The sequence below is a fragment of the Ischnura elegans genome, chromosome 3 (assembly GCF_921293095.1).
Source record: "Ischnura elegans chromosome 3, ioIscEleg1.1, whole genome shotgun sequence".
Taxonomy (NCBI): domain Eukaryota; kingdom Metazoa; phylum Arthropoda; class Insecta; order Odonata; family Coenagrionidae; genus Ischnura; species Ischnura elegans.
In genome coordinates, this window is record NC_060248.1 from 6,106,452 (window position 1) to 6,120,314 (window position 13,863).

The 13,863-nt window shown below is 41.2% G+C and overlaps 1 protein-coding gene across 1 annotated transcript; it reads left to right on the top strand.

The window, feature by feature from the left end:
- Positions 1-583: 583 nt before the first annotated feature.
- Positions 584-13,394, top strand: LOC124155379 (translation initiation factor IF-2-like). The gene is made up of 3 exons (XM_046529146.1): positions 584-773; positions 11,350-11,712; positions 13,159-13,394. The coding sequence occupies exons 1-3, from the start codon at positions 734-736 to the stop codon at positions 13,269-13,271; spliced, it is 516 nt and encodes a 171-aa protein (XP_046385102.1). The 5' UTR covers positions 584-733; the 3' UTR covers positions 13,272-13,394.
- The last annotated feature ends 469 nt before the right edge of the window (positions 13,395-13,863 follow it).

Sequence of the window (13,863 nt, forward strand, 5' to 3'; positions counted from 1 at the left end):
TGCACCCCAAAAATAATATTTTTTCCTGTTGGTGCGAAATGAAGCATAATTGATCGTTAAAAGAATATCTGGACTGAGTAAATCACAAACATAACTGACTTCGTAGCTGAAGAGACATTTTTTCATTCGGAGATCAATATTAGTTTCCTACGACAAACCAGCATGAAGTGTGAGGCCAAGTAATTTCGAACAGCAGAAGATATTAATAGATATTTTGACAATTTTACTGGGAAACCTTGACCAACAGATATTAGTCACCCCCTGCCAAAAACTGTATGGGGGCTCACGTTCTATTCCGAGTGTTCATGTAGATAAGGGACGTAACTTTTGGCGAGGAATATAATACGCAGGCATAAATGAGCCGTGTGTTTCGGGCGGCCGACAGTGGTGTTGTTGACTGAATGCTGGCTGCATTGGAGGAAGAGGATGTTGCTGGCAGAATGTTCGCGGCCTCACCTGTGGTGTCGTTGGCCAATGGGAAGAGTCGCCGCAGGAGGAGACGATGACCTCACGCGCACCGCCCGTCCGGGGGTTGTCGTCATGTGGAAGGGGGGGCAAGGTTAAGAAGCAGGAAAACCGTGCGCCCCGAGACAACGAATAAACCTCGTCCCGCTCCAAGCAGCATTCGCTTCAGTCGATTCGGTTGGAAGTGCCGTGGCAGGACGAACCAGAAGAACACGAAGCGGAGCGGCTGAAGAAGAAGAAGACATTTGGACGTTTGCATTCGGTCGCCATGGCGTCGCCAAACCACCTATTCCTGCTCGTCTGCGCCGGTGAGTCCTCGTTGCTAACGTAAATATCCACGTAATAATAGCAACACTTATCAACAATTCGATACCTCCAATGCACAAACGCTCGACAATCGCCCATCGAATTTAATCCGCTCATCTAGATAGCCCTTATAGTACTAGATGAGCGGATTTGATTCGGTGGGCGATTGTTGAGCGTTTATGGAGTGGAGGTATCGATATTGATAAGTCATGAAAGCATCTTTTAAGAACTTACATGTTGGATAAGAAAAGTTGTCTCCCATGGCTATCGGAGACTACTTCTCGCTGTTTTACTATTGAGGTAGAGCTCACCGTACCTGTTCTAACGTTGCCGTTGTTCGTGTAGGTAAAGCGACCTCCTGAATACGAAAGATTATATTAGATATAGATGAAGACTGGGGCGCAGCGAGGGGAGGTTTTGGGGTATAAAACCCCTCCAGAGCTCAGAGAATTTTTTAAGTTTAATTCTATACCCCCAAGATATTTTGAGCTACCTTTATTTTTATCGTAATAAAAAGTAATCAAGTTATGTGCAAAATTTTACATAGTTTTATTTACATTGATTATACATACATGCAAGACAATGCTTTCTTATTTTATAAAAAAAGTTACAATTGGGTTCTGCATTGTTCGGCAATGCGGGCAGCCCCGCAAAGGGGGGGGGGCGCCCCCTGGGCCCCCCTTATGTATCCGCCACTTGAAGTCACAGAGTTAGAGACAAGTGAGTGAGCAATTCCGTTGTCCATTCCTCCCGTTCTTAGGATCAGTTTGCTGGATTCTCACATGAAAATGGTACAGACTTATATTTTACTTCATCGTGATTGATTTGCCATGCGAGTACTATTTACCTAAAAGTGTACTTGACATCGATCGAGTATGTGATTGTGTGACGTGAATGTGGGTGACCGTACGAACTTATTAGTTCAGCAGGGCTATTCTACTAAACGGGGCCATACGTATGGCCGGCCGTAAGTTTCTTATGGCCCGACCCGAAATTACGGCCTATACCGATTCCACTCTCGAGGGGCCATATCGTATGGCCCGGCCAAAAGTCTTAACGCCCTTTCTGCAGGCGAGTATGAGAATTATAATTGGTACTATAAGTTGGGTTCACTTTTTTTTTAACACTAGTCATTTTTTGAGAAGGAAGTTTGTTCCAACGTGGATAAAAAATTAATTCTATGTTCCTTAACTGAAATGGACTCTTATTAAAGGATAAATTTGGATTTTCTTTAAACTCTGATCTGGCGGCAGACGCTGGAGATCTTTAAAAAAGTGAAGAACGCAAATCACGGGCGAGAAGAAGCAGAAGAAATTTGTACACGATTTGTACCCTACAGTATTAAAATATTCGTGAATTGTACATGTAATGGATAGAGTTAGAACATGACATCCTATTGTAGTTCTAACCCCCTTTCTCTCCTTCCAATGGTGTAACTATTGTCTCATGGCTGCAATAATTTGCCCTCAAAAGCCGTAGAAATCCAGCATATGCACGAAATCTAAAGATGAAATTGAAACTTTAAGTTTCATTAATTTTTTTTATCAGAGGCTTATGTTTAGGTAGCTGTATAAAATTAAAACATCAATATAAGACTATCATTCTTTCCTTGATTTATGGACGACATTTGTCCTTTACGCATCGACTTACTGAAGTTTGCCTTTACCAAAAAAATGTGTTGCCCTATGTTTCTTAGATATCCTCCCTCATGAACCGTAATGCTACGAGAATCTTAAAATATAAAACATTTAATCGCGAATATTTCTAGCTACCTACAGCTTTTCGAAACAAGTAAGAAATCTGCCAGCAAATGTAGCACAGAAAGCAAATAAAAGCCCGTTCCTCCGTTCACTTTAACATAGCATCCATTAAAAAAGTGTTTCTAACTTTTTAACTACAAGCGAACTTTTAGTTCATCCACTATATCTATTTACGAATTAAGTAACAAGTTCTTTTGACGCGCGGAAATATTTAATGAAAATATCCATCATCGTATGCGAACGGATTACACGTATCCCATATACTCCTTCTTTCCAGATGAAATCGGCGTCTTTATTTTATATATCTAGCCAATGCCCGTTGAATCCGTATATGTGCTCCCCCGCAATATTAATATATTTCTTGAAACAATAGCTATATAATCGACGACAGTCCGTAAATTTCTTCTATAACTCCGCAGGCGAGCAATGTTATTTCGTATGGCCCGAGTTATGACCGCCTCTTAGGCAGGCCATAGTATTACGGCCTTTAGGCCATAGCTACCGCCCGACTTATGGCCTTTCGCTCTGACAATGAGTAGAATCGCTCGAAGCCATACGTATGTCTCGAGGCCGTAGTTATGGTCGATTTCGACTTATGGCCCGGCCATACGATTAGTGGAATAACCCCGCAGGATTATGTACAGGAGGCAGCCTAGCGGAACACCTCCATTTCTAAAACAGTTTCTTCACTGTTGCGTAGTACACCAGGTCCGGCCCTAGCAGGTGCGTGGCCAGGGGCGAACCTTCAGCGCGGGGCCCTTCACTTAAAATATTAAACTCTATACCCCATCTACAAACTCGAGCATTTTGAGTCCCTACCACTCTATGGCTAAGTATGTGTTCCCCTCCCAAATTCACACTTCGTAATTACGCCGTATCTTATATTCGTATATTTTAATTTTTTTTTCATGAACGCGGGGCCCGGGGCGGTCGCCCCGCCCTAAGGCCGGCCCTGTAGTGCACTAATTGGAATCGATCATCCCGCCACTTAGTTTATAGTTTGCCCATAAATTTAAGTGCGTAAAGTACGCGCACAATTTTGCAAACTCGAATCAATTTATTATTTACATTGGAAAGGCGACACTGGTTCCCAGAACTGGGGCTCGTGCCCCGGGCGGCAGATTTCAGGGGGCGGAACAATTTGAAGAGATTTTTAAAAAGTTTGTTTGATTTTTCTAATTAAATTATTTTCCAGTCATTATTAAATTATTAAGCGATGATATTAATAAAACTTCTTAATAGAAAACATACAGAGTGTAATTTCAACAGCCGATTCTCAAAAAATAGCTTACGGAGGCATTATTTTTTAGTGGTTGATGATGAAGAATACGCAAACTGATCTTTGTATATATTTGCCTATAACTTGCTCTAAGCTCTTGTAAAGATTCACATCATAATTCGCCTGACATATTGTAAACGCTCCACTTTTTTTCAATTGACGAATCATCACGAAATTCGCCGTCTGCTCGCTGTAGTCTATTGATTTCAGATATCAGTCCTGCCTCGCGAGGGTCCCACGCGCTAGCGGCATATTCAAAGCGAGGGATTATCAAGAGGAGCCTCTTTCACCTTTCTATGGCGATGCATCAGCCGAAAAGGCATCAGGGTCATCGCGTGGACACCAATCATCTGTCATTTCGTTTTTCCATCCTCTCTCACGCCCTCTCCTTCAACAGCAAATTTAAAGAAAAACTTGGCTGCACATGAAAATGTCCTTGTAACAACGAAACGCCGCGTTCTCAAATAAATTCAGCGGAAAGATTCCAATGTTTCTTTCACCTAAGGCCCGAACCCAGAGGCATGGACGGACCCAGCGGGGGGCAGAAGGGGACAGCTGCCCCCCCAGAAGCAAAAGTATAAATGTAGTTCAAATCGAAAGAATTGAACAAATTTTCTTTAAATCCAATGCTATTGAAAATTAAAATAAAAATATTTTATTTTTGAGCAATATAGTTAGGACTAATTGTAAGTAACGAAGAAAACACTGATATAATTTTCTTGAAATTTTAGTGCCTTTAATATTTTCTGCATTATAATTGGAATCACCCCGGATTGCTCCCCCGCTAGTTTTAATCGCCCTTGATCGGAGGGGCATTCTATATTAAGGCCGTTTTACACAATACACGGAATTGCGCAATCTGACGTACTATCGTTTTCAAAAGTATGTAGACACCCAGGAGTCCCACTTAACTGATGGGGCCGTGTCGGTGAAAACTTGTGAGGTTGGCACGCAAAGCGACCTGCATCCCTCACTCGTATGCCACCAAGAGCCGACGAGGATGGAGGCGGACGCGACCTAGCCACCGAATATGGAGTCAAACACCAGGAGCATAAGCCCAATTCGAAATAAGATTAGACGATGGAATCACTGAGGTAACTCACTTCGACGCTCACGTTATGCCGTGAGAGTGTTCTCTTTCGGTCTCCGTGGCGAGGTTTTTCCCATCTTTAGATTGATATTTGGACTCACCGTTTACCTCTCACCAATATGTGGTTCAGTGGCCGAGTTGGTCTATACGGTCTATACTGTGCGAAGGAGTTACGGTTAAGTTCAGGGAGGGTTCGAATCCGGATGTATTATACTTTTTCAATCCTTAAAGAGACACTCTGAACATCAACAGAATCTATGCAGATGACTCAAGGAAAAGGTAGCTCTGAATTTTTTTGTAAACGACTGAATTTATGCAATTAAAAGTAGCCTCCGATGCAATACGCTTTACGAAACTTTTAACGTCAAATTAACTACTGGCGGTAATGCCGAAAAAAAACGAAATTTCCGAAACGCGTACTCCAGGGAATAAATAAAACCAATGCAATAAGCATTTCCAGCGTAATTCGCCTACCTAGACTACTAGCGCGAAAACGAATATACCGAAAATCAATCTACAAAATATGAAATCAAGTTTGCCGTAGTTAATTGTCGTAGCATTAAAAACAAGAGCGCAAAAATCAAGCATATAGCATATTACATATTAGCTATTTTTATAGACCTCCAAACTCCGAAATTGATATTATTTACCAATTACATTATCGAATATCTGCATTTATTTTGGGAGGCAGCTAAGGTGTAAAATGTTTAGGGGAAATTTTAATCTCCCATCTGTAAATTGGGATCTTACCCTGCAAATCAAATTCAAAGAATAGGGAAATAAATTAGCATGATCTTACAATGCACAAGCAATTCACTCACACTATACTTGACAAGTCTATGAGAGGAAATAAAATATTAGTCTTTTTAGGACTAATCCACCGTAAGTTGATATAACAAATACATTTTATTGACGGTTGAAGTGATAACAGAGTAACTTTTGCAACCTTAAAAATCGGAGTAGACTCATTTGTAAAACGAAAACAGAATCTTTATTTGATACATGCAACTTCATTAAATTTGGCAAGAAGTTTGATAAATCGTACACGGACTTCGTAGCTAAAGCAGATAATAAAATCACCGACGCATCATGTAAATGGTTCTTTGAAATTCTACGTCAACTAATATAATACGGAGCCCGAAAGAAAACTCTCCCACGGCAAAACGTGATCGTAGACGTGAGTTACTTCAGTTCATTCCATCCGCTAATCTTATTTCCAATTGGGTTTATGCTCCTGGAGTTTGACTCCAGCTTCGGTAGCTAGGTCGCGTCCGCCCCGTCCTCGTCGGCTCTTGGTGGCATACGAGTGAGGGATGCAAGTCGCTTTATGTGCCAACCTCACCAGTTTTCACCGACCCGGCCCCATCAGTTAAGTGGGACTACTGGGTGTCTACATACTTTTGAAAACGATAGTACGTGCGAAGGCGCAATCAAAATTGCATCGTGTAAAGCGGTGAATTGCTGGAACACATGCGAGAACGCGTGGATGCGAGACGGCAAAATAGCCCCTGTTCTAATTTCGTTCATGCTTTCGCGCAATTCCACGCCATTTTAGAAATTAATGTAGCTCTAACCTGCGCAATTCCGTGCCCCGTGTAAAACAGCCGTGAGAACCAGACGCCTCGAATTTCTGCAAAAGTAGTGTGTGACAGACGCGGTCAAATTCCTCGCAGAAGTCCGAGTAGAGTACATCAATCTGTTTATTGTCCTTCATTTCTTTGAAAATGTCCTCCTTCGTAAGAGTCCTCGTTTCCGCATCGTAAAGCGCCTCACGCCTCATCAAACTTCACCAGTTTCCTCATTAAACTCTTACATAATGATCCTTTTATAAATTCTTTCCTGTTTGTAACACCTCCTTTGCTAACGCAATTATTTTCCTCTTGCCCATTCTGCTGCATCCGTTTTTCCTCTAATGGGACAGTTGAATTGCTCAAATATTGCCTTCCATCTTTTATCTTGAGTCTCACATTCCTAGCTCACGGTGCCTCTCAAAGACGCACAACTTGAGTCACAAGAACAAGTAAATTAAAAGGCATCCGATCGTATAATGCCTTGCACCCTACGGGTGAACCGCAGGGTATTGTGTAGATGTAGATAATTTACAGGCACTAGCAAAATTAGACATAGAAGAAATATGAATTTTTCCGGCCAAATTAAAAGCTGTATGACAACTTATGATGTTTTGTCTTAAAGGTAGAATGTTCACGGAAAAAAAAGATTTGATTAAAACTATCGAACTGGTGTGATAGGGAGTATTTTTGTTAAATATACTTAAACTTTGATGCAAATTATTAAGCACTTGATTTATTTTACCAAACGATAGCGTGAGCTCTTGATATATTTCATCAAACATTTTGGTATTGCATAATTTGGTCAATTGTACGGAAGAGTTTCGTAAAAATAACCGAATTAATTCAATACGATTCTGAGTTTGATAACTTTTATCGAAGTTATGATTAATTTTACGAAGGTGATTGCTTGTTTGGTAAAAATTATCAAACTCTACATTGCTATGCAAATTTGGTTTGATAGAATTTACCAAGTGTTTCGTAATCTATCGAACGGTCTATCGTTCCTCATATGTTTATACCAATACACATTTGCAGTTGAAAGATTCTTAAACAGGCCTTACATAAAAGATAAGTTGGTAGAAATGATTTTGTTTTCATTATTTGTGATGGCGATAACGTTTTAATTTTGTTTACGTTCATTTTTCTGATTTTTTCCAGCTTTAAATTGCAATTCTACCCGTTAGCTGGTGCATCAAAGACATTGATTGAATCGCATATTATCATAGATATTAAAGCTTTAAGGAGATGTTTGTGTATTTCGACGCATTAAAACTTTAATTAGAGGTATTCCTGAGGTATAATCATTTGCGATCATGTTTAATAATATGTGATAAAAGCCGTGATACTAGACCCAATCCATGCTAAGGATATCACCCAGCACGTTAAAGCCATCTCTATATCGATGTAATAAGCCTGCAATTAAGTTTTCTTGCACATCTGCACTAGATATTCATATGGAGTAACTACGTAATGCAATTGTGTGCATCAAGTATTCCTCTTAAGCATACAAAGGGAAACTGTAGTCACACCTTATTCACATTTCAAAACAAAGGTTAAATACTTACAATAATAATATATTACAGCGTTTAAGTTATCAATTATTATGACAACCGATTTAGACTAGTTGTTAGAGTCTGTTGCTACCACGCGGAGGGCCCACGTTCAAAGCTTCATGCAGGCTTGTTATTTTTCCACTTTTTTTTTGTATTTTTTTGGCAGAAACTTACGCCAAACTCCTAATTTTATTATTTTCAATCATAATAGTGTTTTCTGGGTTGAAAATCTTTCACATGTGCACGCTACGTCGATTTTATTACCCTTTCGATTTTGATAGTTTTTATCGAACTGCTGTAGCCATTTCGGTAACAATTACCAAATCAGTTTGATAGAATTTATCAAACTGGTTTGGTAATAATTACTGAATTTTTCAATGTGCCATATGAACCCAAAAGTTTGATAAATTTCATCAGAATTCGATAGTTCTAACTAAACTTTTTTTTCCGTGTTGATGGGCTAAACCACTTTTGGAAGTTATGCAAGTGTTAATATCCGCCGTCGTCCTTGGTGATAAATTGGTAAATAAATTTTTTTGATATGAATAGGAGATATAACTGTGAATTATATCTCCGTTAATTCTCTTCCAGTTTACTAAAAAAACTTATCAGACAAGATTATTCGGGAAGCTGAAAAAACTGTCTGTCACCCCGGAGTTATTTTTGCATTCAACTAAACCTTTATTTGACCAAGAAGATTTATTTACTGAGCAGAAAGCTGAGCCGCTGTTTTTATTTCTCCTCCGCGTCCGCAACCAATTATTAAGAATTATAACACAAAACAACGCATTCATTACGTTCTTAAATGCTTGTCCACTCCTTATCGACCGCAATAGGGTAGTTTCCTTCATCAAAGAAAACGAAAGGCATTGATTGCGATTCGTTACCCACCATTAGTGTATTCATAATAAAAAATTACTTCGTTTTAGAAATACCGGTTTAGACGAATGGCAAGGGTCAAATTTTATCCTCATTTGAAAAAGGCCAGATTGGCGCCCATGCGATTCCACTCCACGTGACGTCACAGGGACCTAGTTTCTATAGGAGAAGATAGGAGTTTTACATCGTCTGAGGTTACCAATGCATGCATGAGGCGCAGAGCTCAGGGAAACATGTCTCAATAATCACTTATTAAAACTGGCTAAGGTCGGAAAGTTTTCTTCGTTTGATAGGGTATTAATAATCCTTATTTAAGCCAAGCGCTACCAGCTAGCAGGGTACTCAGCTACCCGCTAGCAGCCTGCGTCGTTCAGCGCTCAAGACTCCCTCAAGGTCACCTCACAGGGCGGCAGCGGGAACGAGAAATACGTCGTACGGAGAGACCGGCATTCATACTTAAGCGTCGCGTTTTCGCGCGCTTGAAAATTTTCACTTTTCATTTAATCGCGAAAAATAGATATCGTCATTTAAAAATCTAAATGCGTACTCCAGGAATAATAATCTTTCGATTTATGCAATAAAAAATAATAGGAAACCACCCTATTAACTTATTATTACATTACATTATACAAAAATAAGTATTATAATGGCTTGTTAGAAAGACATTTTCTGTGTATAGTAGATACATAGGGTACACCGGGGCACGCACACCTAGATTTTTTTCAATTCATTTCCTAATTTTTATTTTCTAGCTTAGGAAATTTTAGACATTGTTCTGTCATAAAGCTATTAAATAAGTATGACGATCAAACTCTAGAGAGAATAGTCCCTATCGAGCAGCATTAATATTTTATGACTTGTGGCGCGCTAGTTATAACTCGGTTGGGAAAAGTTCACTGCGTAAACGTGCCCCATGAGTAAACGTGCCCCTGTCTACCCAACACATTCGGATTTATTCACTTGAGTCCTTCTGATGTTCAACAGTTTTTGTTTTGCTGTCAGGCGGAAGAACAAATGAAGCGGATGGTTTACCAACACGTGAACAAGCAACATATATTTGACCATGAGATAAACATGTCGTTTCTAGATTCAGAGAACAAACACTTACCTTGTGATTGTCATTACGAGTGTAACACGAATTGGAAATTTAATTCGTTTATACTCGAAGGCCGTACCTTTTTCCATCATGGGAATTCTCGGGATGAGAACTTCCTTATCTTTGAATTTTCCTTCTCTAGTGCAGTCGGGTGAATCACATTCACTTTCAGTTTTTTTAATCGCCGAACGCGTTACATTGCATAGTGTGTTTAGGTTGGTTTAGGTTTCGAATCATCATGACCTCCGAACTAATTCTCATCTGCAAATTGTGCTGCGGTAAGACAGGCACTTAAATGGCGTCTAAAAATGCAAGTGGATAGTTGGTGACTTCGTCTTCGTTATTTACAAGTCAATATATTTGAATGAATTTGGAGTGCCAATGCTTTGATTCAGAATTACTAACAAAAGTTTAAGTCATCCAAATCTTCGTTCTTCGCAACAAAAAAATGCTCGCTCACTCACCTAATTGTGATCGTTGTGCGTATCAATCATGTTCGGGAAGAATTTGCTGATGAGCTCATCTTCCGACGAAACGAAATTGCATTAATTCCGAAGAAATGAAATCAATGCACTCGATTTGTCGACAGGCACGCGGCCATTACCGATAGTCAACCATTGCTAGCTGAATTTCTCACACACACGGTCGACACAGCAGCGAACAGCAGTGGCGAGTTAGTTGAATACTCATCTAGAGATGTGTTTAGATGGAAAAAAATTTAATATATTAAACTATTAATATGTTTTAATATTGTTACCAAGCTCGGTCATTAAATTGGTAAAAACAAAACTGATCATCCAGTTTCGACCGATTTTACAGTTCTTGCAGCGTTACCAACCCCATAAATAATACCCCTAATATCAAGATCTAACTTTCACTATTTTTTAATGTTTACTCTGTTATCCGGGGCTACGAATTGTATTCAATTGTTTACACCTCGCTTAGTTACGTAAGATGGCAGTACGTGCGTCAAAATGAGCGGGAGTGGGCTGGTTGCATCAGGCTTGTTCTTCGTCTGAGATATGAACGTGTATTTTATTTTTAATTATATTCTCAAACCACCGAATACAGCTCATATTGGCCATTCTACATCGGGGTATTCAACAAATTTAACAGTTAACGTACATGAACAACCATGTCCTGGACAGGGGAAACCTGCCCAGGCGGGACTCGAACCCGCGACCTCTTGCTTGGCAGGCGAGGACGTAACCCCGCCGCCTCCAAAGCCGGCGATTTTTTTTCCATTTATTTGGATAGCTGTGAAGTGTGCGTATTGCATGTTGAGCCATCCCCTGCCAACCACCCTGTCGGTGTCGATGTGTCTGATGTGTTTGTGTTTTGTGTCGCCAGGGGTGCTGTTGGCGTGTCCGTCGGAGGCCCAGCGTCGCGGCGGCGGTCGTCAGTTGTCTTGGCCGTCGGATGAGCAACCTCCGTCGAGGCCCGGAGGAGGTCGCCCGGGCGGCGGTGGGTCGGAATTTTGGCCCGGGGCGGGGGCCTCCACTTCGTCCCCTCCACCCCCGGGGGGCGAGTTCTGGCCGGGGGCGGGCCCAGGGGGCGCCCAGGGCGGAAGCACCACCACCACCACCCGTCGCCCCGGAGGGCCATCGGGGTGCTCGTGTCCATCAACACCAGAGTACAACCCCGTATGTGGGACGGACGGCGTCTCGTACGGAAATCCAGGGAAGCTCAACTGCGCACGCGTCTGCGGAAGAAGTGAGTCCATGTCCACGTCATTAATTCCTAACTCGCTCTGGCGAGTTGATTTAAGGAGTAATGAATCTGCTGTATTTTTATGATGATGGCTGATGCTTTTTTTAAAATTTTTATCACCCCTGTTAGTAAAAATAGATCGATCGGAAATATAACAAAATATGGGTCCCGAAAATATTTAATTTCTTTGTTACAGTTAATCAATTGACAATGGCAGTAAAATCGTTTAGAAAAGACTAATCTAATTTTGCGCAACGTCATTGCATTGAATACTTGATTAGTTTTCATTCAAAATATATCATTTAATTATTTCGGTGTTCCTTAAATTATGAATTGCGTTTCAGTTTCAGTTGATTCATCTGTTACGATGTGCTTTCGTGGAAAAATAGCGTTTTCTCAGCCAATTGCTATGCATGATTTTATCCTTTCTTTCTGACAATATAGTAATTTCATTAATTAGTTGCAGTGCGTGGTCAAGTTAATGCATGTGTACAATTGGAGGGCTGCCTAGTTTGTAGTCACCACATTTGTATACAGGGCCGGAAGTAGGAGTTTTGTCAGGGGGGGGGGGCAAAGATCAGTTTGCCATCCTCTAATACCTCCACTCCACCATTAAAATATAACTGATTTTCAAGCCATATCTTTGAGATGCGGTAGTTGAAATTGCACACCATATGTGTGCCATTAAGATGTTTTATTAATATTACTATTTATCGATTTATAAATTAATAATTATTATTAAATAACTGTTTTAATAAACTTTTGCCGGCCCCTTAAAGCTGACGCCCGAGGCAGGTGACCCCGCTGCCCCGCCCTACTTCCAACCCTGCATGACATGCAGTGTATGCATTTCCGCTTGCGTGAGGGAGAATTCGCCAGCATAATATGAGAATAGAGTTAACAGCGCAAAATCCAACCTTGGTTTTGACTCAACTATGGGGTGTTTGAATAACCAAATGATGGGGTACTTGCAAATGAGTCGTCGAGTTGAACCACAGCCACCTAGAGAGATTCCTACACCTATTCTCTCTAGGTGGCTATGGTTGAACTCCCTAATACCCTTCCATTGTTCGCTGTTGGAATGTGGGCGGCCGATTTTTTGTCCAAAATCGGTGTGTGTGCAATGGGCCTAACTCTGCAAAGATATTTCCTGAAAATCCTAGACCCGATTGGTTGACCGTCTCCGTGTGAGGTAAATAAGAAATCGAGCAAAGAGGTGGCTTTGCAGATGCCTCAATCGGAGGACAAAATGGAAACTTCCAGCCTCTATGATAAGGATCATGTGAAATGGAAAATTAGGAGTTGAAAACTTATAAATATATGATTTGATATTCATAAACCTATAAATTCTCTTCCTCATACTGTTTTGAATTTCCCCCGATTTTGTTGTTCCTTTTTTCTCCCATTGTTGTGCGGGACTGAATTTTGTTTACGATCGTTTCCCGCCAGCTGTCAGCATCCTGCACTACGGCAACTGCACGCCGGCTGACCCCAACGCCCCGACCACCACGGCCGCACCCACGTCTTCCACCACACGTCGACGACGCGGACGCAACCCGTGAAGACGCCGCCGCACCTCCTGCTTCGGACGCCGCTTCGCCTGCGCTGCCTCTCTCTCTATCTCTCTCTCGTGTGTTTCTCTGTGTGACATTGCTTCCTTACAATAAATGAAATTCACATCATGAGACCGTCATTTCCATCACATTTGCCTCTCGCCGACCCTTCGCTTTACGGACGACTACCTTCCATTGTTTCCAGCCGGGTCGTTCGATCGGCTACGCAATGAATGCGTTGCTGGGACAAGTTTTCAATTACAGAATTAAAGTAAATCATGAGGGAGGAGCTTTTTTACGGACCTCTGGCGTGAATTTCCTCAAGAGTCGCGCTGCGCAGTCAGAAACGACACGCTCAAAACGAATGGCTCACTAATGGGAGCCTGATTGGCGAACATCAACATAGTGACGTCAGTAGGGTGGCTTGATGTTGGAAGCCACTTTCTCAATTTGTCTGTCGTGCTTTATTCGCAGTTACTCTGTGTAAAAACAACTGACCATTTATTTTGTTGAGGTTTTGATCTATGGCATATCCAACTTCCTCTTTAAATGCCCTAAGTACTTAAAATACTTCGATTGGCATGCAGAGCAATTTAATTAG

Coding starts and splice junctions, on each gene's coding strand:
- LOC124155379 (XM_046529146.1), top strand. CDS start 734: ATGGCGTCGCCAAACCACCTATTCCTGCTCGTCTGCGCCG. Junction 774..11,349: donor ATTCCTGCTCGTCTGCGCCG/GTGAGTCCTCGT, acceptor TTGTGTCGCCAG/GGGTGCTGTTGGCGTGTCCG. Junction 11,713..13,158: donor CGCACGCGTCTGCGGAAGAA/GTGAGTCCATGT, acceptor GTTTCCCGCCAG/CTGTCAGCATCCTGCACTAC.